Source organism: Hemicordylus capensis, chromosome 6 (genome assembly GCF_027244095.1).
Source record: "Hemicordylus capensis ecotype Gifberg chromosome 6, rHemCap1.1.pri, whole genome shotgun sequence".
Taxonomy (NCBI): domain Eukaryota; kingdom Metazoa; phylum Chordata; class Lepidosauria; order Squamata; family Cordylidae; genus Hemicordylus; species Hemicordylus capensis.
Window position 1 is genome coordinate 91,743,315 of NC_069662.1, and position 26,016 is coordinate 91,769,330.

The 26,016-nt window shown below is 40.4% G+C and overlaps 1 protein-coding gene across 13 annotated transcripts in view; it reads right to left on the reverse strand.

Annotated features, from left to right (window-relative positions):
- BBS9 (Bardet-Biedl syndrome 9) overlaps positions 1–26,016 on the reverse strand; it is a 430,545-nt gene that overhangs the window by 138,593 nt on the left and 265,936 nt on the right. For 9 of the 13 annotated variants that reach the window (XM_053261618.1, XM_053261616.1, XM_053261612.1 and 6 more), the window contains one exon: positions 25,597–25,707. In XM_053261618.1, the coding sequence (XP_053117593.1) occupies positions 25,597–25,707 (111 nt within the window). Of the gene's footprint in view, positions 1–23,310; positions 23,649–25,596; positions 25,708–26,016 lie in introns of those variants that run through there. The other 4 variants (XM_053261620.1, XM_053261613.1, XM_053261619.1 and 1 more) reach the window with 4 other exon arrangements.

The window sequence follows — 26,016 nt, forward strand, 5'->3', positions numbered from 1 at the left end:
CACATCACCTTTTGTCTAAAATATAAAAGCAATATAATATATGCTTGTTCCTCGTAAAATCACCCATCCTGCACAGTATAAGTTGCCTAATTGTCTATTTACCCTAATGCACTTTGCATTCTATAGCTTTCACATGTTTTAAGTACTTATTTATTTGTATAAGTATATCCTGAAGGCTCAGATGCAGTTTACAATATTTTTTAAACTTACGAAACATGCAGAAATGTAAAATATATTTGCTGTTTAATTGTACAAAATATAAACAAACTGAAATAACCTCAGATATACCTACCTCTGCCATGTAAAACTAGTCCAAATAAGTCCTACTGTGCTTCTGGAAAATGTTCACAGTTTGGTAAACCTCCAGGGAAACTGACTTTCCCCAACTGAGGTAGTGCCAAGAAAAGAGGGATATGAATCAAATCAGGACTGGGCCTATTATCTGGATTTGAAAGGATTTCAGCATTAAAGTAAAATGTGCCATCGAGTTGGTTTTGATTCCTGGTCACAGAGCCTGTGGTTGTCTTTGGCAGAATACAGGAGGGGTTTCTACATAGGGGAGAGTACTAGTTAATAGACAAAAATGTGGGTATGTAATGCTGTTTCAGAATTACATACCCACATTTTTGTCTATTAACTAGTACCTTAGTACTAGTACCTATTAACTAGTACTCTCCCCTATGTAGATGTATGAAAAAAGATGAAAAAAAGGTTTTCCTCCTTTCCTTCTTAAATGAAGAACTCTATTTGAATGCTATTTGCTAATAGGATACAATTGAAAACATTATTACTATAATGTAATGCTTTGTTTAGAGCATTTTAAGAACTCAGTATCTCAGTCAGACATGTTGGATCTGAAAAGATATCACCACTGCTATTTATTTTATGTATTTATCCATTTATTTATATACCACCTGACTCCAAAGGCTCTAGGCGGTTCACACAAATAAATAAAAAGAGAACAAAACAGTTATTAAAACAACAATTTAAAACATTCAACAATTACTAAAAGTCAGGCTAAAAAATGTGTCTTAAGGGCTCTTCTAAAGGCTGGTAAATAAGTCAAAGCATGAATGTCTATAGGGAGTGCATTCCACAGCCCAGGACCGACTACAGAGAAGGCCTGCTCCCGAGTCGCCACCAGATGAGCTGGGGTCATTCGGAGACAGATTTCTCTTGATGTGCGGTGGGGATCATGCAGAAGAAGGCATTCTCCCAGGTAACTCGGTCCTGAGCCATGAGTTCCATTCAGGCAAAAGAACAGTAAACACACTAGTATAAGAAAAAGTTGTCAAGTCAGAGACTATGGAGAACCCTCAGCACTGCCTTGAGATAATAGCTCTGTTCAGGCATTCAAAATGACCATGAAGAATTAGATCAGAGTCACACCTGGTGGCCCTACCCCACTCTTCATCAGATCTGGTATGCACAGAGCCCTCTCCACATTGTCCATGCATTCAGCCATGAAACTAGCTGGGTGACTCTGGGCCAGTCACTTCTCTCTCAGCCTAACCTACTTCACAGGGTTGTTGTGAAAGACAAACTCAAGTATGTAGTACACCGCTCTGGGCTCCTTGGAGGAAGAACGGGATATAAATGTACTACCTTGGTGTGGTTGTGGAGCTTGTGTGCTCTGAAGAAGGTGAGAGCTATGCCAGAGCTCCAACCATACTGGACAGGTCTCACCAGAGGAGCCAGACAAAGAGTGTCTCTCCCATCAACAATATGGTGAGACGTAACTTTAATAAATCTATACCGGATCGGTCATCGCCCGGGTCAACAAGGACCGTGCCAGGTGCTATAGTCCCTGGACATCTGGTGGCAAGTGGGCAACAGGACTCAGGATCTTCAGTTGAGCAACCAGGGCTGGAGACTGCAAGGTTACTGGAAGAAACGTCGCTTAACCAGAAAAAATATACGAAAAATGCCAAGAAGGAAATAATGATCTGCTATTACAAGTCTAGTCTAACTAGAAGAGGTTATTTAAAAAGAATGTACCAAATTTGGAAAGAGAAGCATCCAGATACAGAAATAACAGAACAAAGGCTAGCAGACCAGAGAAGATTCATAATAAGAAATAAAGTATTCACAGGAGTTGAGCTGGCAGAACTGCAAAGAGCAACACAGGCTCAAGATATGGAAGAAGAATTACCACCAATTGAAGAAGTTGCTCAGGCGCAGGTGGAGGAGGTGTTGGAAAACAAGGATGCCACTGTTGATGAACTGTTTCAAAATCAAAACCAGGCAACCTCCCCTTTGCCTTCACCTCAAAAACCCAAATGCCGTTTAACAGAAAAGCAACAAGAACTAAAGCAAAAAATAACTGAGCACATGAACCAAACAACCACCAGGGTTGAACTTCCAGCGCTAAAAACAGTTGCCAAAAACAACTTGCTCAGGCATTAAAAGATGTCAATGCTGCACTTGCAGAAATAGCAACCAAGAATTTGCAAGAAACAAACCAACTAATGTACAGTGCAGCAACAATAACACAAGAGCTCGGATATAAGATCAGTGGACCTGTCAAAAAAGAAAGCAGTACATCACCTAAATGGAAGATTAGATTGGAAAATAAAATCTCCAGGCTTAGATCAGATGCTAGTAAATTGAAAGATATGAAAGACAAGAAGCTGAAGAATGAAAACACCAAACAGTATCTGATCCAAAAATACCACCTAGATTCAAGGAAAATTAGAGAAGTCCTGGAAATAATAAAGCAGCAAATAACAGCAGTGTCAAAGAAAATTAGCAGATACGCAACCAGAATTACACAACTCAGGCAAAATGTCCAATTCCAGTCGAATCAGAGACGTTTCTACCAAAGCATAGAAGGAGAAACTGCAAGAAACATAGAAACACCAAATAAAGAAGAAACAGTGCAATTCTGGAGGAAATTATGGGACAATCCAATAGATTATAATAAAAAAGCAGGCTGGATGAAAGAGGTCAAAAAATGTAACCAACAAATGCAAGATCTAATAATAACACCAGAATTAATAAGTGAAAGAGCAAAGAAAATTAAAAATTGGACTGCGCCGGGCGACGATCAACTGCATGGCTTTTGCCTTAAACACCTAACAAGCCTTCATAAACAACTATTAAAACAGTTCAATCACATTATGCAAGGTGGTGATATTGAACAATGGCTAACAACTGGGAAAACTCATCTCATCATGAAAGACCCAGCAAAAGGTGCAGTTCCAAGTAATTATAGACCGATAACCTGCCTGCCAACCATGTTCAAATTATTAACTGGAATAATAGCAGATGAAGTGATGCAACACTTATTAACTAACAAACAGCTTCCAGTTGAACGGAAAGGAAATTGCCCAAACACCAGAGGCACAAAAGACCAGCTGCTGATTGACAAAATGATTTTAGAAAACTGCAAGAGAAGAAAAACCAATCTAAGTGTTGCATGGATTGACTACAAGAAAGCCTTCGATTCATTGCCTTACACATGGATACTAAAATGTTTAGAAACAACTGGTGTCAGCAAAAACATTCAGATATTTATAAAAAAAGCAATGAGCATGTGGAGTACACAGTTAACAATCAATGGCGAGACACTTGGACAGGTTAGCATTAGAAGAGGCATTTTCCAAGGGGACTCACTATCCCCTCTATTGTTTGTAATCGCCACGACCCCACTTTCACAAATACTAAACAAAACAGGCCTCAGATACCAAACATCTAAAACATCAAGTAAAAGAAACCATCTGCTGTACATGGACGATCTGAAGTTGTATGGAAAGTCCCAGTCAGAAATAGAATCACTGCTAAACACTGTCCGTATATTCAGTAGTGATATAGAAATGAGTTTGGACTAGACAAGTGTGCTGCATTAATAATGAACAGAGGGAAAATAACAAAAACAGAAGGAATAGAACTGCCCAATGGAAGCAAGATCAAGAACCTGGAAGAGAAAGAACATTACAAATACTTGGGCATTCTCCAGGCTGATAACATCGCACACACTGAAGTTAAAAGAAAAATTGGAAGTGAATACATCAGGAGAGTTAGAAAAATCCTCAAGTCCAAACTCAATGGCGGGAAATGCATACAAGCCATAAACACCTGGGCTATACCTGTTATCAGATACACTGCAGGAATAATAGACTGGACCCAGGCAGAGCTAGAGACGCTGGATCGTAAGACCAGGAAAATAATGACCATCAATCATGCTCTGTACCCCCGCAGTGATGTCGATAGGCTATACCTCCCTCGCAGCTCAGGTGGAAGAGGAATGCTGAAAGACCATTAAACAGTAGAGGAGGAGAAAAGAGGCCTTGAAGAATATATAAAGGACAGTGAAGAAGATGCACTTCAAATGGTCAATAATGCGAAACTATTCAACACCAATGAAACAAAGCAGACCTACAATAAAGAACAAGTCAAGAACCGAGCAGAAAAATGGAAAAATAAGCCACTACATGGTCAATATTTGCACAATATAAGTGGAAAATCAGACATCACCAAGACCTGGCAATGGCTTAAGAATGGTTACTTGAAGAAAGAAACAGACGGTTTAATACTGGCTGCGCAAGAACAGGCACTAAGAACAAATGCAATAAGAGCAAAAGTCGAAAAATCAACAACAAACAGCAAGTACCGCCTTTGTAAAGAAGCAGATGAAACAGTGGACCACCTAATCAGCTGTTGTCAAAAGATCGCACAGACTGACTACAAACAAAAGCATGACAAGGTAGCAGGGATGATACACTGGAACATCTGCAAAAAATACAAGCTACCTGTAGCCAAAAATTGGTGGGACCATAAAATTGAAAAAGTTGAAGAAAATGAAGATGTAAAAATATTATGGGACTTCCGACTACAAACAGACAAGCATCTGCCACACAATACACCAGATATAACTGTAGTCGAGAAGAAAGAAAAACAAGTGAAAATAATCGACATAGCAATACCAGGGGATAGCAGAATAGAAGAAAAAGAAATACAAAAAAATCACCAAATACAAAGATCTACAAATTGAAATTGAAAGGCTGTGGCAGAAAAAGACCAAAATAATCCCAGTGGTAATTGGTGCCCTGGGTGCAGTTCCAAAAGACCTTGAAGAGCACCTCAACACCATAGGGGCCACAGAAATCACCAGCAGCCAATTACAAAAAGCAGCTTTACTGGGAACAGCCTATATTCTGCGACGATATCTATAACAATTGACAATAAAATTCAGCCATCCCAGGTCCTTGAGAAGGACTCGTCTGGATAAAACAAACCAGTCAATAACACCTGTATGACTGTGTAAACAAGAAATAATAAATAATTTGTGGGTCTTGAGCACAGAGCCTATCCCATGTATTCAGTTGAATGGAGAATGAGGGCAGATCCAGCGGGCACAATATTGATCCCCTCTTGATGCATTAATCTGAGTATCTAAACAAGGTGAATATCTCAATATATATAATTGGATTAAATGTAGATGAAAATCCTCTTCCATCTCTCCTCTTCCTCACAATTAAAATTACTGAATTAGCTAATCATAATATCTGAGGGTGCAATATTAGGGAAGTGGTACTCTAGCCTTTATTATTTATGAGCTGCCCAAGGGTTGTCTGCTTTCTATTACATTTTATGTTTTGCACACAATGGCTGAGATGCTCATCTAGTAAAACTAAAATTAAATGGAAAACCTTGTATGCTGTAGGCTACTTACGGATGGCACTTATGGAGAACAGCCAGGAAATTCTCTTGTCTAAGATAGTATTTGACAATTAATTGGAAGGGGTGGGTGGGATCAGAAGACTTGTTGATTTATGTGACAGTGATGGTTATATTGTTAGCATATATATTCCATACATATATACAAAGATATAGCGTTAGGGTTCCTTTTTAATTCGTGAAATATATAGATCATGATTAAGAATCCTCACTTTGAAGGTAATACAGATTAAACATTATCAACAACTATGGTATGTCCATGGGCATGCAGCCCAGGTTTGGAGGGCATACACTAAATAACTCATGAGGGAGGGTCTGGTACAAAAGCCAAAGTATTTGCTTGCCTACATACAGAGACGAGGTTTCTCTGCAAGTTTCATCCCATTAGGCATTGTCAATTATGGGTGGAAATACGTTGGGAATGTTAGTACATATATCCAAAATAAGCCAAACACTACCACTAATTCTGAGGAAAGGATCCAAAATGTTGTAGGTGCAGGGAAGATGTCATTACCTTGATTTTCAGCTTGAAGCATTTTCTAGACTGTATAGGATACAAAGATTCTCACTACTTGAGATGGGAAAAGAGACAAGATGGGGATTGATGCTTTTCTTTGCTGGAAGGACAGACTCTTGTGCTCCTTCCTCTAAAGCTGTTCTGACCTTGCAGTAACTACCTACAATAAAGACCTACCTGAGGATTCCACAATTAATGCCCCAAATATAAGGCTTGCAGTACATACAAGTGCACAAATGGCACCCAATGTGCCACCACAATGTAACAAATCCTGTTATGTTGCATCATTGTGCTTCATGACTGAGTAGTGAAGTAGTTACTGCAAAGTCAGAACAGCTTTAAATACAGACAGAAACATAACTGGATGACTGTGATCTTAATTTCTCCTTCCCTCCCTTGCTTCTGTACAATTAATATTCCTGTCATGAAATGATGCAACTGACTTTTAAAATAAGTTGTACTTTCTCATCTAACTTATAGTTGATTGTCTTTGTTATTTTTGTATTTTTAAATGAAATCAATTACTATTTGCATCATATATTAAAATCACTACTAAAAAAGGAGCTTACATGAACAAAATAGTAACAGCTTTAAACAGGTTGCTTATGGTGGGAAGAAAAACTGTCAAATTATGTAAGTTTTGGCTATATAGCATTTCCTATATAATAAGTGAGGTCACCTTAAGTGGTGCACAGTGGGGAAATGCTTGACTAACAAGCAGAAGGTTGCTGGTTCGAATTCCCGCTGGTATGTTTCCCAGACTATAGGAGACACCTATATCGAACAGCAGAGATATAGGAAGATGCTGAAAGGCATCATCTCACACTGCACGTGAGGAGGTAATGGTAATTCCCTCCTGTATTCTACCAAAGGAAACCACAGGGCTCGTTGGGCGCCAGGAGTCAAAATCTGGGGCAAGGTTCCCAACCTGTAGTACTCCAAATGTTGCTGAACTACAACTCCCATCATCCCCAGCTGTTGTACTACTAATTGTAGTTCAGCAACATCTAAGTTGGGAACTCCTGGCCAAGTACAACAGGATAAGTCCCCCAAACTGCTGCCCAATTAACTGAAAGTGGATCTGGGTGTTTCTTCACCAAAAAATACGAGTGCGGTTAAGCCTCAAGCACAAATGCTATCCCACCCCACCAAAAAGACAAGGCTGCCTTTCAAAAGTGTCTCCTGAAGGGAGGAAAATTGCTAAATCTTTCTGTAGATTTACATATGAACAGATAGCTGCTGGAGGGCATTTCTGTTGGGAGGAAATTTGAAATAAACAAACAAAAATATGAAAGAGACCTGTGGTAGGTAAATATTAACAGGATTCCCCCCACTTCGCTTTTCCTTTTATCTCTGGTACAGATTTATAATGGCAGATGTGAGACAACTGAGCCAAATTAATCTACAAACCAGATTAAAAAGAAACTCTAATTGAGGCTTACATCTCTTACTTTTGAGACTTAAGTTATTAAATTACTTGTCCCTCCCCCAGTACAAATACATTGTACTCTTCTTTCAAGCCAGAAGCTCCATAAATACATTAATACTTTAAATAGTCTTTTAGCAAGTCCTAACCCATGCAGTTACCCAACCTATCTCGAGTGCAGTGCAGGAAGGGAAAGAAAATCTCTGCCTTCAGCCAAATCCCTAATTTCTGTCAAGAACTATGAAGTAGCATGGTAAAGTTAATTAATTATGGAGTCAATTGGGGTTTTTGTACCCAGATATTTTCCTGATGTAGGTCTTTGAACGTCTGCCCACTCTAAGCTCATGAATCAGTGTCATTTACAACATGCATTAAGATAATTGAACATAGAACGGAGGAAATGTATACAAGAGAGCTAATATTTCATACAGGAAAGCTCATTTTATCAGTGCTAGAGTGCCTATCAGACCACCTCACAGTTGGCATCCTTGCTAAAGTTTAAACAGGAATTTGCAGTGTATAAATGTTATTCATATTTCACATTTATTTTCTCATTAAATGAAAAATGTATAACAAAAGATCTTTAAAAGATCCCTAATAACAAGAGTGTTGCAGGAATACACAATAGGTAGGATCCTAAGGCCTAAATTAGACTGAAACGTTCAGTGAAATTTTAAACAACCCCACTACCCACTTAAATGTTGGGCATATGGAACTAGTTGCATGATTATTTGGATCCTACATAAAATATCCAAAAGGGGGAATCTGTGTACTTTTTTGGAAAACATTTAACTAAATCTTTATGGTAATGGTGATTTCAGTCCGTTATAAGTTACATCCAAAGAATGGTGTGTGGAAGCAAAACAGCATCTAGCTCGTAAAACAGCTATAAAAGGTTGCACAAACTCATCTGCACATAGGAAAAAAAATCTTTTTATTTAGTTTCATTTTGTTATGCAACATTCTAGCATAAAATGTAAAACAGTCTGTATTGAAGTGGAAAGCACATTCTGCAAAAGGAGGGGCACTTTCAGATCCAACAAAAAATATAGTATTTTACCTCATTAACGTTATGGTACTAAAATCCCTAAGCACTAGCACCAGCCTATATGCTTTCAATACCAGCAATGCGAACTTAGCATCAGGTCTTGCAATGCTATACCATTATGCACCAATGGAAAAACATCACACCAATGGATAAACATCACCCAAAACACAATTTATCAATCTTCTTGTGATATAATCAAGCTTAAGGCTTGGTGTGCAAATCAGACTACAGTATATATCCAAACACATTCAAACTAAAAGCAGTTTGATGAATTAAACAATTAGCTCCAGTGGAATCAGGAGTTCACACAAGGTTGTAAGACTTTTTCCCCCTATTGAAACAGTAAATCTCTCGAAAATATAACAAGAATCCACTCAGAAAGAACAGTAAGTTGGGTTCTACAAGTCATAATTATTCAAATGATATCATGCAAACAATGCCATCAATTTTAAAACAGTTATGGATAGATAACACACACTCCATGTGAAAATCTAAAAATGTGCATTCAAGTGTCTAAACGAGAGATTGTTTTCCAGTCATTAGGCTGGATGAGGAAACTTAATCTTCATCAGTATCATTTTCACTAGTGTTTGTGTCCTTGAAGGAAAAGATGACAGAACATAAAAACCATACACATTTAGATCAAGCAATGTGAATTAAAGGAGTTACTGCACATGCATGAAACAGATGACATTTTCTTTAAAAGGAACTGCAGTTCTCTAACAAGTGTCTGAGGGAGAGTACTCTTAAAAGTTTCCTCCAAGTTAACTTCTTTTCTTTTTGAAGTGTTTCAAAATAGATACTGTTAAGTGTATAAATCTTGGAAGCAGAACTACATTTGAGTTTCTTTCCACAGACATGAGCTCTGCTTAAGCACAAAGACGACAGTAAAAAACAAAAACAAACCCCCCCTGAGATTATAACCCTTCAATCTTTAATTTTTTTTTATTTTAACTATAGCATACCCACATCCATCATACAAAGTCAAAGAGATAAATTAATTTTTAAAACAGCAAATGCTATGTTAAAAAGTAAGAAAAATATGTTTAGAGAAGCCCCCCTCCCATCAAATATTCTAACTCTGATGCTATTTTTCTTTCTTTCAGCAAGAAATTATAACACCTATATATATAATTCTCTAAGGCATACCCGTGATTAATCCAGTGTGTGGCAACTCTCGCGAGAGTTCACGAGCAGAAGCACGGTGGTGATTGGGCAGTGGAGATTCCATATGCAGATAGGGAGGAGGAACCTGCGAGAGCAAACACCATGGTGATTGGGAGGTGGGGATTCCATATGCAGATAGAGAGGAGAAACATGTGGCACCATGGTGATTGGGTAGTGAAGATTCCATATGCATATAGGGGGGAGGAGCCTGTGATGGTTAAGGACAGTTGGAATGCAACTGTTATTGGACGGAAGATGTTTTTGATTGTAGAGGAGATGAGGGGAAAAAATAGATAGCTAGGTAGGTAGGTAGGTAGGTAGATAGATAATGGGCAGGGGTCTGCAACGAGAGGGGTGAGGGAAGAAAGAGCCCCTTCAGGAGAATGAGGCTGCCACTGTGTGAATTGGATGAGGAAACAAGATGACCAAGATCTGTTAACTCCAGAAGGGCGGGGGGAATGGGAAATAAAGACAGAAGCGAAGAGCGAGCGGAGGAGAGAGAAAGAGAGACAAAGAAGGGAGGGGAAGAAAGAAAGAAGGAAGGGCAAAGGACCGGCCCGAGCCTCTCAGTGGCCTGAGGGGAGTGAGCAGCCATGGTAGCACCTATTGGCAGCAAGGAAGGGCCAGTCAACCACTGCCGCTGTCTGGGGCTACCAAGGCCATTGGTGGAGGGAGGGAGGCAGGCAAGGGACAGGCCTAAGCCTGTCAGTAGGCTGAGGGGAACGAGTGGCCATAATGGTGGCGGCACCGAGGAAGGGCCCGGTCAACTGCTGCTGCTGCTGTGGGGAGGAGCAAGAGCAGGGCTCAGGTGAGGGTGGGGAGATCTCTGGAGATAGAGGGCTGCAGAATGGCCAATAGGCACCAGCAACACTGCAGCCACAACCAAGATGGGTGTGTAGTAAAGGGATGGAGCAGTGACCAAGAGGGGTGAGGGGGATGGAGGCAACTGGATGAAGGAGGAGGAGCAGGAGTGCGGCTCAGGTGAGGATGAAGAGATCTCGGATGTGAGGGGGGCTGTGGCAGGAGGGGAGGGGAGCAATCAGGTACTAGCGTGCAGATGCTCTGTGTGGGTTAAACTAGTTTCCATTATTTGAATTAATAAAAAAGCTAATATGAAAGTGAAATAGATTCAATAGGACTTCAATGCTGGTCAATGCCACATCACATTGATTGCATAATGATACAAAGTAAACAAAATTCTACATGATATTTGTTGATAGTCGAATTTCCACTGTCTTGCTGGGACAGATGGAAACTGCAAGTATGGTGGTTTGATAGATATTTTTGATTTATATTTGCCTCTTAGTTTCAAGGCTTTGATGGAATAATTCATTTCTGAACTCACTTACACCATCAGCCTTCCACAACCTTTGACCAATAGATGCTCCTAATTCATATATTTTAGATATAATGAAAAAGTTCTTCTTCCCCCCGCAATGTTAATTGTTACTTTACAGACTTGTACCATCTAAGACAGATGTTTCACAAAATCCTTCCATAATTTTCGATGCTCCTCTCTGTACATTTCTCTGTACATTCTCCAGTTGCAAGCTTTCAGATAGATTTTAATACAGTGTTCACTCCATAATACTTTATAGCCTTTCAAGGCACTGTAGCAAAGGAATTGAATTCTATCAAATATTTAGGGAACATTCCAGTCACACCAGAGGCATAGTAAAGGCAAAGTGTGCTGTCAAGTCAATTTCGACTCCTGGCGCCCACAGAGCCCTTTTGGTAGAATACAGGAGGGGTTTACCATTACCTCCCCCCGCACAGTATGAGATGATGCCTTTCAGCATCTTCCTACATTGCTGCTGCCCGATCTAGTACCAGCGGGGATTCGAACTGTCAACCTTCTGCTTGTTAAAGAGGCATAGTACCTGCAGATAAATAATTTCCATAAGACAAAAGAGTTCTCGAATTCCCTCACTGCCTCCAGTTATGCATGAGTACACAAGTAAGTGTGATGGGATATTGGGGGGGAAATGAAAAATCTGTGCTTGTCCCCCACATTTCCAACCAGTTCTCCATCTTTGTTCAAGGCAAGTTACTCAACTTGTCTCAAGCCTCCCCCTGACATCAGGAGCAACTGTGCTGCCTAGGTTTATGCTGATGCATACATAAAGGTTAAGGGAGGTGAAACTAGGGATATATTGAGCCTTTTGGGAATTCTCTGGGTGGGGGACTCCAGCTATGATGCAAGTAGACTGTACCCTTAATTTTCATATAGTCACCAATGTTTCCAATAACACTATATAAAACTAGCATCCAATTCAAGCAATTTGGGTGGACATTCGACTTTCTAATGCACACAGTTTCTCTGCTTACAAAAATTTGCCCATTCATTGAATGGGCATAATGTATATACACATTCCTTTGCATGTACAGTTTAAGTCTTTCCAGTGAAATTAATTTCATTTTGGAACAAAACCTGCATGCACTTCTGAGAGTATAGTGATCTTTGGATAAGGACATACATGTACAATTCATATCCCATTGAAATAAATAGAAGATTTTAATAACTGTAGATTATTAAACATCTAGATGCGATCCTGAACATTTGTATATGCATTTTGTACACTGTCATGTACAATGACAACAATAAATGTAAAATAAATGTATTACTTCATTTATTTTAAGCTTAATTTTAAAGTTTTATTTCCTCTTTTACAGCCTCAGGAGGCTCTCAGAGACTTACACAACATTCTTATAATAAAATCATATTAAAGGCTAGTATGAGGAACAGAAAGAATGTGATTTTCATGTAGTGTCACAATAATTCAGGAAACATTTGCCATACCTTCAGTCTTCCCTACTCAACATTACCCTGTGACCACAATCTTCCAAACAATACCTTCCAAGGACCACTTAAATAACGAAATGGAGCAGAGCACCTTGAACTTGCTCAAGCTTTTGATGCTGACAGGTCTTCCCTTGCTGGCAGTTGCCAAGCAGCAGTGCCTCCTGGGGATTTCTGAGGCAAAAGGAGTGGGGCTGAGCAGCTGGAACTCATTCAGCCCTTGAAAGAGGCAAGTCTTCCCTTGTTTATGACACAGCCATGTTTGCCACATCCTATTTATTTAGCTTTTTCTTTTTTGGCATCCACCACCACCACCACCACCACCACCACCACCACATTTTTCAGGAATCAGACATTTTGATTTTCCAATCACTCAGCCAACTTGAATTTAAACCCAGCTAATAATACTTTAAATGACAAAGAATGAGTTCACACAGTCACAAGGATTCTAGTTAAAAGGTTAATCAGGATTAGATAACTCTGAGCCGATTATGAGAACCCACAATTTCAGGACAGTCCTGGTCAAATCACTCCACTTAACCAGCATTTAGACTGTGGTTGTTATAGCACCAAAAGCATTGTGGCTATCAAGCTTGTTTAAATGATGCTTAACCTGAGCAGTTTGACCAGGATTGCCCTGAAATTCTGGGCTCTCACAATCAGTTCCACAGGGCTCATTAATCTTGATTATCTTTTAACCAGCATCCTTGTGATTGTGCGAACCCAACCAAAGTATGACCAAAAATGTGGTAGGAAAGCAAAAAGGAAATTAAGACTTTTAGAATACTTTTCTTTTCTTTGCATTACTCAAGTGGTGGTCTGAATAAGAAAGAGCTTGATTTTGGAAACAAATGAGGAGCATAGCTTTTTATATTAAAACTGTAATTTAAATTTTTCTGGTACTATTTCAAAAACGGAAAACAATTTTATATAATGTTATGAAGCGATTGTTTATCTAAAATATAATAAGGTCCCACACAAACCCTTCTGTCAGACAAAGGCATGTTATTTGGGACAAAAGTATAGTATGTTAAAGTTTAGTCCAAATCTGGACTTCATAAATCTTTAAATACAATTTAATTCTATTTTCCATATCTATCTTATGAACTCAAAAGCTGCCAAATTTCATTTTAAAATGTCAGTTTGAATGCTAGTCAACTAAAGGAAATAGCAACAAAGGGGAATAGCATCTGTAAAGCTCCACTGAACAAAGCCTTACACAGGATCCAATATCGCAAACCTGAAATGACGCTATGGAAGTCACTGAGTTATGCAAGACAAATGAAAAAAAAGGGAACCTCTTCCCATAAATATCTATTATTGGGAGATGAAAGCGGACATCCTAGAACCTTGGGATTGCTCTCCCATTAGGAAAAGAGGCAGGACCAGCTTTCAAGTGACTTCTTCATGGAGTTAAAAGCCAGGCAAAATCAGCTAGAACAAAGGAAAAAATTAACCTGTAAAAAATGCAAAAGATATGAAAAAGACAGACAAATCAGCATCTCAGGAGGCCCAACTATCTCTTCTGTATGTGCCTACCATCCAGAAGAAAAAGAAGAAAATCACCTCAAACTAAGTGGGCAGGGGAAATGCCTTTTTGTATCTCCCATTAGGAATTCATGGTAAGAAATTCCATTTTCCCCTCAGAAGATATGAGAGGGCATTCTAGAATATACAAGTCTTTGCCACTACTTATCCAGGAGGTGCATGGGATGAGGACAAAAGGAAGAATCAGCTCCTATGATCTATGAAACTACCACCAGGTCAGGTAGGATTATCACATGGTGTTTGGCAGACTACGTGTGGTTGGTAGACTGGCATCAAGAAGTCAGGGTAGTTTCCAAAACAAACCCATTCAAAGTGGTTTAGACAGCAGAGAAATTAAAACATGGTTCCTTGTCCAAAAGGGGCTCACAATATATTTGTTCTGTCAACCTCCCTCCTCCTTCAACCCCTTTACCCTTGGCTACCCTGTTGCCCTCATAAAATTCTTCCACAGGCCCACTTGATTCAATATCTTCCTGACTCCTTGGTCGCCATTTCTACTATCAGTGTATATCTTCTCCATCACATCACACCACCAACCTTGTTCTCACCTCTGGGTCCTTCCCTACAGCATTCAAACACCTCCCCCCCCACTATCTATCTAATCCCTCAACTATCCTCTTTCTCCCTTCTACAGTTCGCCTCCAAACTCCAGGAAAACACTACCTAATCCCATGGCCTGAACTTCCTTTCCACCCTGTTATTTACCCTTTCCAATATGATTTTTGCCCTTGCAGTTCACTGAAACTGCCACACACACAAAAACCAAGGATCTTCTCACTGCCAGAACAAAAGGCCTCTATGTTGTCCTCAACCTTCTAGACTTCTCTGCTTCTTTTGGTATAGTTAATTATTCTCATTTGTTAGACTCCCTCTATTAGATATCCGTGACTCTGTCCTCAAATAGTTATCTTTCTTCATTTATAATTCTTCTTCCAAGGTTACCACAGGGGGAGTCCCCTCTCTCAATTGGGTTCCTCGGGATTCTGTTCTTAGCCCCTTGCTACTTGCTGTTGAAAGGTGACCACAATAAATCCCAAGATTTTCAGTACCATCTATATACACTGACTATATCCAGAACGTTCTCCATCCAATCTCACACCTCCAGCTGCCTGTCTGACATATCAGCTTGAATGCTTCATTGTCATCTCAAACTCAGTATATCCAAACTGAATTATTATTTTCACTCCTTGTACCTTCTCCTTGTTCACTGATGGTTTATCACCATACACCCTGTTGAACAGGCCCAGAGCTTTGGCTTTATCATTGGGGGAGGGGGAGGCTTTGGGGAAGGAGTGAGGCTGAGTGAGTGCCCTATAATTAATCATACATAAACCTCAGGAACAAGCTGAGCTGGAGGTGCCCAACAACTCCTCTTGTGTGATTCGACTGGATTGGTTTCAGTTTGATAGGATGTGGACAAGCTGCTTGGGGCGGTGAGGCCTACCACTTGTTCTCTTGACCCTTGTCTAACATGGCTTGTTCGATCTAGCAGGGAGGTTGTTGAAGACAGCCTGGTGGAAATCATAAATGCTTCTTTGAGGGAGGGCAGGATGCCTCCTTGTCTTTAGGAGGCAATCATTAGACCTCTTCTAAAGAAGCATGCATTAGATCCCTCAGAGTTGAACAATTATAGGCCTGTTTCCAACCTCCCATGGCTGAGCAACGTAACTGAGAGGGTGGTAGCCTCTCAGCTCCAGGAGGTCTTGGAGGAAACTGATTTTCTAGACCCATTTCAAACTGGTTTTCGGGCGGGCTATGGGGTGGACACTGCCTTGGTCAGCCTGATGGATGATCTCCAATTGGCAATTGACAGAGGAAGTGTGACTCTCTTGGTCCTTTTGGATCTCTCGGCAGCTTTCGATACTATCGACCATAGTATCCTTCTGGAACATCTGAGGGGGTTGGGGATGGGAGGCACTGTTTGACAGTGGTTCCGCTCCTACACCTCGGAGAGATTCCAGATGGTGTCAATTGGAGACTGTTGCTCTTCAAAATCTGAGCTTAAGTATGGTGTCCCTCAAGGCTCCGTACTTTCTCCAATGCTTTTTAACATCTACCTGAAACCGCTGGGAGAGATCATCAGGGGATTTGGTGCGGGGTTTTATCAGTATGCTAATGACACCCAGATCTACTTCTCCATGTCAACTTTTTCAGGAGCTGGCATATCCTCCCTAAATGCCTGCCTGGAAGCAGTAATGGGCTGGATGAGGGAGAATAAACTGAAGCGGAATCCAGATAAGACAGAGGTACTTATTGTGCGGGGTCAGAACTCTAGAGACAATTTTGATCTACCTGTTCTAGATGAGGGTCATACTTCCCCAAAAGGAACAGGTTCACAGTCTGGGAGTACTTCTGGATTCACATCTCTCCTTGGTTTCTCAGGTTGAGGTGGTGGCCAGGGGTGCTTTCTATCAGCTATCAGAAATGCCAGCTGCGCACGTTTCTTGAGATCAACAACCTCAAAACAGTGGTACAACTGTTGGTAACCTCTAGACTTGACTTCTGTAATGTGCTCTACGTGGGGCTGCCTTTGCATATACCCTGTTTCCCCGAAAGTAAGACCTACCCCAAAAGTAAGACCTAGCAGTAATTTCTGATGTACCGCTAATTGCCCTAGTGCATTTTTGGGGGCTAAAATTAATATAAGACGCTGTCTTATTTTCGGGGAAACACGGTAGTCCGGAAACTTCAGTTGGTTCAGAACGTAGTAGCCAGGCTGGTTTCTGGGTCATCGCGGAGAGACCATGTTACTCCTTTACTGATGGAGCTGCACTGGCTGCCAATAGGTTTCTGGACAAAATACAAAGTGCTAGTTATAACTTACAAAGCCCTAAACAGCTTAGGCCCTGGATATTTAAGAGAGCATCTTCTTCATTACAAGCCCCACCGCCCATTGAGGTCATCTGAGGAGGTCTGTCTCCAGTTACCGTCAACTCGTTTGGTGGCTACACAGAGACGGGCCTTCTCGGTCACTGCCCCAAGATTGTGGAATGCGCTCCCTGCTGAGATACGATCCTCCCCATCCCTGGCAATTTTCAAAAACACCTGAAAACCCATCTTTTCACCCAAGCTTTCTCAGCTTCCTAATATTTTGTGTTTTAATTTCTGGTTATTTTTAAATTGTTAAATTGTTTTTAAGCTTTTGTATATGTTTTTAACTGGTTTTATGTTATTGTAAACCGCCCAGAGATGAAAGTTTGGGGCGGTATACAATTTTGTTAAATAAATAAATAAATAAAATCTGCACTGGCCTTTGCAGAATATGGAAGTACACTTATGAGATATCTATGGAAACAATTTATTGTTAGACTTAAAGGCCAGCTTTAATATTTCCTTTTTCATTGCTTATGCCACTATTACAGCAGAACAGACAAGTCTAAATGAACAAGTGCGACCTTAACTTGTAGCCCTCTGATTAAATTTCTCCTTCCCCAGCTAATCAACTAAAGTAGCTCAGTACTCATTGCTGTTAGTTCATATATGCAATGGCATAATTTAAGACAGTTGATTGTAGAGACTATCAAGCCATCCAACTCAAGAATGCATAACTTGAGAGACCAGGACAGCTCGTCTTGTGGTAGCAGGCATGAATTGTCCCCTTTGCTAAGCAGGGTCCACTCTGGTTTGCATCTGAATGGGAGACTGACTACATTAAGATATCATGCTGCTCTAGGAAAAGCAGAAGGTTCCCAGTTCCCTCCTTGGCATCTCCAAGATATGGTTGAGAGAGACTCCTGCCAGCAACCTTGGAGAAGCTGCTGTCAGTCTGTGTAGACAATACTGAGCTAGATGGATCAATGGCCTGACTCGGTATAAGGCAGCTTCCAATGTTCCTAACTATGTTTTCTCAAAAACAAAGTACTTTTTTTTAGCCACCCCATATCATATTGTTCTCTTTATTTGTTAGCCAGCCTATATCATATTGCTATCATAAAACTGTAAAAACATCCAATTAAAACACATAATGCAAAACAAACAAATTACAATATTAAAAAAATATAAAATACTGTAATGCTTGTCTATTTATGCTGGTCTATGACCATAATAAAGATGGTTGATTGATACAAAATATAATACAAAACATTGAATTTTTTAAATTAAATCAATTTTCAAAACAGAAAGATCTTCCTGGTGTCTAAAAGAACAAAGCAATGACACCAAGCAAGCCTCACTGGGGAGGCTATTCCATATGTCAGCATGTCATTGTATTTACACATTAATCATTCATGGGTAGTGAGATGACAAAATGGTCATCCACATGGTGGCCTTTTCTATAGAGTACCCAGCATTTTTAGTTACTGATGTCAGGAGTCATAATGCAAAGGAGCATGGAGATTTCACTATCCCAGATCAACATGACCCTAGACCTATGGTACTATAACGTCAAACAAGAAGAGACTTATTTACATCTATTACTATAACTATAAAGTGCCAAAGACATCTGTCCTGCCAATTTGCAAGCTATCATAGTACTTTGATCACAAGGAAATTAAAACAGGTGCTTCAATGGATTTAATAATAGCAGAGTTTAAAATAAGCAAAAGTGTTTGGTTATAACCATGCTTCCAATCCCACCACTTTCTAGGATAAATTCAGAGATTAAACAATATATAGCTTCCACCATTTAGACTATCTAGGAACATAGGAAGCCGCCATATACTTAGTCAGACCATTGGTCTATCTAGCTCACTGTTGTCTTCACAGACTGGCAGTGGCTTCTCCAAGGCTGCAGGCAGGTATCTCCTTCAACCCTATCTTGGAGAAGCCAGAGAAGGAACTTGAAACCTTATGCTCTTCCCAGAGCGGCAGCTCCATCCTCTGAGTGGGATATCTTAGAGTGCTCACACTTCTAGTCTCTCATTCATATGCAACCAGGGTGGACCCTGCTTAGCTAAGGGGACAAATTATGCTTGCTACCACAAGACCAGGTCTCCTCCATCCATCCAGATTAACGCTGCGCTGGTACAGCAGTGTTTTCCATAACCATCTGTCAGTGGGGATCTACAAAGGATGTTTTCAGGAAACATGGGGCTACAGAAGGAAAGGGTGGATCACTGAAAATCGTGATGGAAAATGACATTGCACTGGCAAGGTGTTAGTTTGGTTGTCAGTCATTGACATAACAGATGGCTAGTCAAACATTAGAATTCTCTTCCACACAAGTCACCTTGATTGCCCTGGGAATACATCCATTGCAACCACTGTTACTGCTACCTAGAAATGTTTCCAGTGGTTGTGCCAGCTGAAAAATATCCTGCTATGAGCAGAAATCACTGTTGGGAAATTGCAGCTGTACCATATGGCCCATGGAGAAGATATTTTTGTCTTAATTCACAGACTGATATTATCACTGCAGCACATTTATCCCTTTAATTAAGATATTGAAAGCCAGTATATGACATACACAAAATCTTAAAATCATGTGTAATGATAACTTCATCAATAAAATAAACAAAATAATTAAAATAGTGTTTTGGGAATGTTATTCATTTTCATGTTATTCATTTCCTCCATGTGAAAGATCTAGTATAAAGTACAAGGCTGCAGCCTAAAACGAATAGATTTTAATTAGTACATTTTAACTACTTGAGATACTGCAAATACTAATGATGAAATGGATGAATGAATAGCATCTTTTAAATCACACTAAAACGACAATGGCAAAAGGCAGGAAACCATTTTTTTAAAGTACACTGTATAACATTGTAGGTACCAATCAACTCAACAGAAAAGTTATCTTAAAAAGCAAAAGAAGAAGAATTCAGTCTGAGACCACTTTAGACAGATTGTTAGTTCACACTTAGGTATTTGGAAACCTTCCAGACAAGTGAAATTTAAGGCTGAGAACTGACTGACAAGTTTACAACCTGGCTGCAATATTTTAGTACTTATTGATTTGTGCTTATACCCCACCACAGAGTGAGTAACAACTGGTTAAACATAAAACTTAAAAGTGACTGCCAATACAGAAAGCTTTTATTCTGTTTCTAAAAAAACTGCTTTTCTCGATGTTTAGCTGTCCTTAAAACCAACATATATTATAATACGCAAACGCATGCAGGCTGGCATTACAGGTGGCCCTCGTTATTTGCGGGGGTTTTGTTCTTGCCTGTAAGTACAAACATGGAAATCGTGAAGGACAAAACCTTGAGTCAGTGGGAGTTGGGGGATTAGGTTCATAACAAAAAGGGGGGACAAAAAAGCAAGAGGAGCAGAAATAAAAGGACAGCACCTTGTTCCCCAGGTCTCCAGCAATGGCCCCCAAAGCCCCCAAAATGGTTGGATTTTGGTGAATATTTGTGGAGGGGATTTTTTAAGAGCCACAAAATGGCTCACTGCTGGAAAATGGCCAAAAATCACATCAGAAGTAATTTCTGGCCACTCAAAACCACAGATAGGCAAATTCTGCCGATTTTTCCACCTGTAAATAATGAAACTGGGTCTCTAAGACAGAATCGAGGATACATGAAACCGTGATCTGCGAGTTCGTGGAAACGAGGGCCACCTGCACTCCCAACATTAGGACAAAATAGAGAGGACACTACTGCACAGAAAGCACAGCAGGTTACAGCTATTAATGAAGGTATATTCTACAGAAAAGAGTATCAAACCTAGCACAAGAGGCCTTTAAGTGCTGCTAATATAAATTGGGTAGGATTTACGGCCAGCTAACTATACTGAGATCAAACTGAGTCTGCATTTTCAGGGCTACTGGCATACTGTATACAGTTTGTAGAATTTGGGGTTTTTATCAACAGCTCAGATTCACAGTAAATACTTTGAGACACACGTCTGTTTCCAAATCTAGCAGCTCATGTTTTCCTCAAATCCTCCAGGTATATCTAACAATACAAAACATGTGATGTAAAATCATTCTGCTTAAAAAACTTTGCCACTTCTGCAAGGGTCAGTCAATGATGCAGAGTGGGGGCACAGAAACCTATCACATGGTGTCACATAATACATTTTGAAATATTAGATCTATTGGGAAAGGAAGAAGGCAAGATGTGGAGCTCCTGTTTTCAGCAGCAGTCACACACCTCCTATAACATCTAGTTATGTCCTGAATAACATCACTCCATGGCATTAGCTAGCTTAAAAAAACACAAAACCATACCAAGAACATACTGTGGTAACACATACTTATGAAATCTGCCTGTGTGCAAACTGAAGCACTTTCTGTTCATATAGAGGGTTGTTTGGATTCCAGCCATGGTCCTAAACAATGTTGTGCTAAAAAATAAGTCAAATTGTGACTTATCTTGTGACTCCTGAGGAAGTGGACAAACTGCTTCGGACTGTGCGCCCTACAACCTGTTCTCTTGATCCTTGCCCAACTTGGCTTATCACATCGGATACTCATATTATCAGGGAGGGTCTGGTTAATATTATTAATGCTTCTCTGAGGGAGGGCAGGATGCCTTCTTGTCTTAAGGAGGCTATTATTAGACCACTTTTGAAGAAAGCTATGCTGGATTCCTCGGAGTTAGCTAATTACAGATCTGTTTCTAAACTTCCATGGTTGGGCAAGGTGGTTGAGTGGGTGGTGGCCTCTCAGCTCCAGGCAGTTTTGGATGATGCAGATTATCTAGACCCATTTCAAACTGGCTTTCATGTGGGCTATGGGGTTGAGACTGCCTTGGTCAGCCTGATGGATGATCTCCAACGGACTATCGACAGAGGGAATGTGACTCTGCTGGTCCTTTTGGATCTCTCTGCAGCTTTCAATACCATCAACCATGGTATCCTTCTGGACTGCCCGGGGAAGGTGGGATTGGGTGGCACTGCCTTACAGTAGTTCCGCTCCTACCTCTCTGACAGATTCCAGATGATGTCACTTGGGAGACTGTTGTTCCACTAAGCAAGAACTGAAGTGTAGCATCCCACAAGGCTCCATACTGTCTCCAATGCTTTTTAACATCTACATGAAACTGCTGGGAGAGATCATCAGGAGGTTTGGTGCTGGGTGTTACCAATATGCTGATGACACCCAGATTTACTTTTCCATGCCGACCTCATCAGGAAATGGCATATCTTGCCTGCCTGGAGGCAGTAATGGGCTAGATAACAAACTGAAACTGAACTAATGGGCTAGATAACAAACTTGATAAGAACTACGTCTTATCAAAATAAGACGTAGGTGCTGACTGTGGTGGGGACAGGACCCAAGCGATGGCTTATATCTGCCTGTTGTGGATGGGGTTACACTCCCCCTGAAAGATCAGGTATGTCGCTTGGGAGTGCTCCTGGACCAAAAGCTCTCCCTGGTTTCTTATGTGGAGGTGGTGGCCAGGAGCGCTTTTTATCAGCTTCAGTTGATACGTCAGCTACGTCCATTTCTAAAGGTGAATGACCTTAAAACAGTGGTACATATGCTGGTAACCTCCAGGCTTGACTACTGTAATGCGCTCTATGTGGGGCTGCCTTTGTACATAGTCGAGAAACAACAATTGGTACAGAATGTAGCAACTAGATTGGTCTCTGGGACAACACGGAGGGACCACATAACATCGGTTCTAAAAGAACTGCACTGGCTGCCAATATGTTTCCGGGTGAAACACAAAGTGCTGGCTATTACCTATAAAGCTCTTAATGGCTTGGGTCCAGGCTATTTGAGACAGCGCCTCTTTTGTCATAATCCCTGCCGCCTGCTACAATCTTCTGGAGAGGTCCGGTTACGGTAGCCACTGGCTCGTTTGGTGGTGACCCAGGACCGGGATTTTTCTGTGGTTGCCCCCAGGGCTCTGGAATAAGCTTCCTGCCGAAATAAGAGCATCTCCTTCTCTATTTGTTTTCAGGAAGAACCTCAAGACCCTCCTGTTCTCTCAGGCTTTTAATTAGAATTAATTTTAATAATTTTAATAATTTTAAAAAACTTGTTTTAATAATTTTATTCTATTGTTTTTATTGTCATGTATTTTCATTTGTGACTTTTAAATATTTTAAATTTTGTACACGGCCTAGAGATATCAGGCGGTATAAAAATATGATAAATAAGTAAATAAACAGATAGATAATTGATATTAAAACACCCAATAGCAAACAAAGATAGGGACTGGAAACAAACATGGACTTTGAAGCTTGAATTTAAACATTTTTATGAACATACAAACATTTCTTAGCAGCAATTTAAGGCCACATCGTGTGACATTTCTATGCTGGAAATCCAAACATTAAAAGTTTGAAATTTCTTTTGTCCTTTTCAAATGGGGTAGTAATTTAAAATTAATTATTATAGCTATTCAGTCTAGGTAAGACTTGTTCAGCCTATGTTTAATTATATTGTGAAAGCTAGTTTGATGCATCTCTTTGCCTCTGTAACAGAACAACCAGCTTCTGAGTATATCTTTTCTGCACATAGTTATTTATAGAGTATCATTGAGCAAACCAACAGATAAGCTAGGACTGTGCAGAGAGGAGACATAAACCAGGATGGGGAGATGTAGCACATGAGATGAAAGATCTACAAATGTGAAACATAATGAAAAAAAATTACTGCAAGCACACAAGGAAGTTTAAACTGACACCAGCACATTTTAATTGGCTAAGCTGTGAACATTTCAAATCAGTAGATTAATCAAACTGTTGATTAATTGGTGAAGGCCAATTTTAATCAGTGAGGGTGAATTGTAATCAGTAAGCGGGTTAGGAGATAAGGTGGTACAGAGGTTATACTTTCTAAGGTGTGTGTGTGTGTGTGTGTGTGTGTAAGTAAATTATCTAAATTGGGGGGAATCATATGAAGTAAATGAGTTCAAGCATCTAAATCTTGACAAATCCACAACTTTCTGTTGTGCAGTTAGATACACCTGCTTTTGTTCTCCAAAAGCAGACCGCCAAACATGTTCACTTAATCTAACTTTTAAAAATACACCTGATAGCACTTGTCTAAAAACCAAAAGTGAACTCTGCCTTATAAAATACACACTTAACATAAACCAAGATCAAAGGTTAGAATAGCCACTGATAAAGGAGGTTTGACAGTCTCTATGCTTAGAATGAAAGTAATGGGAGACAAGCTATGACACAGAAAATAAAATGAAAACTGTTATGGGATATTTTATAAACTTTAAGGAATCAGCCTAAATACATTTCTTGGTCTCAAGTTAACACTGTAACATAATTTCCAAGGGCACACAAAGTCTTTTTAGACCTCATGTCATCAACACTGTATTTCATATCTAACATAACAAAGCTGCTTGCACACCCAGGCCCCAATAACAACAGAACATGTAAGGATGGAAGAACTAGGGCCACCTTTATTAATTAAATTTACAATTAACTTGCAATGAGGAACATACCAAACAGAGTGCAGGTACCACCCATGTGAGTCAGCCTCATAACGATGACTGCCCACCGCAAGGTGAAGGACTGGGTGTTGATCCAGCCTGGCTCCATGTCCAGACATCCTCACCACTGTGAGGTTTTATCCCCACTGATGGGAGGCCAGCCAGCCCTGCCCCACCCAGGCCACAGAACCCTGAGTGGTGGACCCAGCCAGCCGCTGAGTAGGGGCAGATCCCAGCCCAAGGGCTGCAAAACCTACAAGGACTGTTCGTTGGCTTCCCACTCACCTTAATCGGTCCTCCAGTCAAATACCAATACAAGACAACCTAAGACAACCCTCACTTACCTGGAAAATGGTTGAACATCCTAAACAATGAAACCCTACCAAGAGAATCAGTGAGAAGCAGGTGAAATAAGGCCACCTCCAAAGCCAATCAGGTGTGACCCAAAACATTCCTACTTGGCCCCAAAATGGCGATCAGAGAACCCTCACCGAAATGGGATGGGAGGGCAGGTGCCTTGCCCCAAAGCAACTGAGCCTGAGCAAAGGTAGCTGGACACTTATGCAGCCGCTCCCCAGCTCCCACTGGCTGGCCAAAATCATGTGCCAGGGGGAACAAAATGGCGGCCCCTATGCCCGTCAACGGGGCCAGGTGCACAACTCCTCCCCTCGCCTTACCATGAAGTGCAGCAGCGGGGAGCGGTCTTACACATTTGTCAGAAACATAATGTCTCAACTTTAATTGGTGCGTACTAAAATCCAGCAATGATGACATCTTGATGAAATTACCATTTTCACTTCTGCATGCTATTCGGTTTGGTCATATTTACAGTCCGGAGCCAACCTGTCCACAGCTAGTGCAGCATGCTGTCCAGTTCCCTGACATACCTCATGCAAACCTATTTATATACTCATAGTCTGTATTCTGAAAAAAAAACCACCCACAAGATTTGAAAAGTTAAATGGTTAAACCAATAGAAAACTAGCAAGGAATCACCCAAAAGCAACTCAGAGTTACTTGGAAATAACACAATAATTCCTCATACATATATATACACATTCACACCTTATGAACATACCATTGTCTTGCATTTAATACAAATACATTATTTTCTTCTCTTACCAGGTTTGGTCTTCTGCTTATGGAGATGTCTGTGATTGGTAAACACTGTTGTGGAGTCTTCTGAGGCTGGTCTTTCCTCTTGGTCAGACTCTGGGATGGTAGCACAGCCACCTAGGTTCAAATTTTCAACAGAATGAATATAAAGATCAAGAAAAAACAAAGAATGGTAATCAACGGTCACATAAATGATCTCTCAAAATGCTAAGTATAAATGGTTCTTCAAGACCTGGAAAAGATATACTCCAAGCAGGTCAAGACATCTCGTTTTTCCAAGCAAAACTGTTCTCTGTGATCCAAGAAGTGTGCCCCAAGATCCCTTCTGATCACAAGCAACTGTGGGCAATCTGCAAATTATATCCCAGCATCATTTGCAACACTGGAAGATCACAGCGTTCACTTTGAGTGTTGTGCACTACTTCA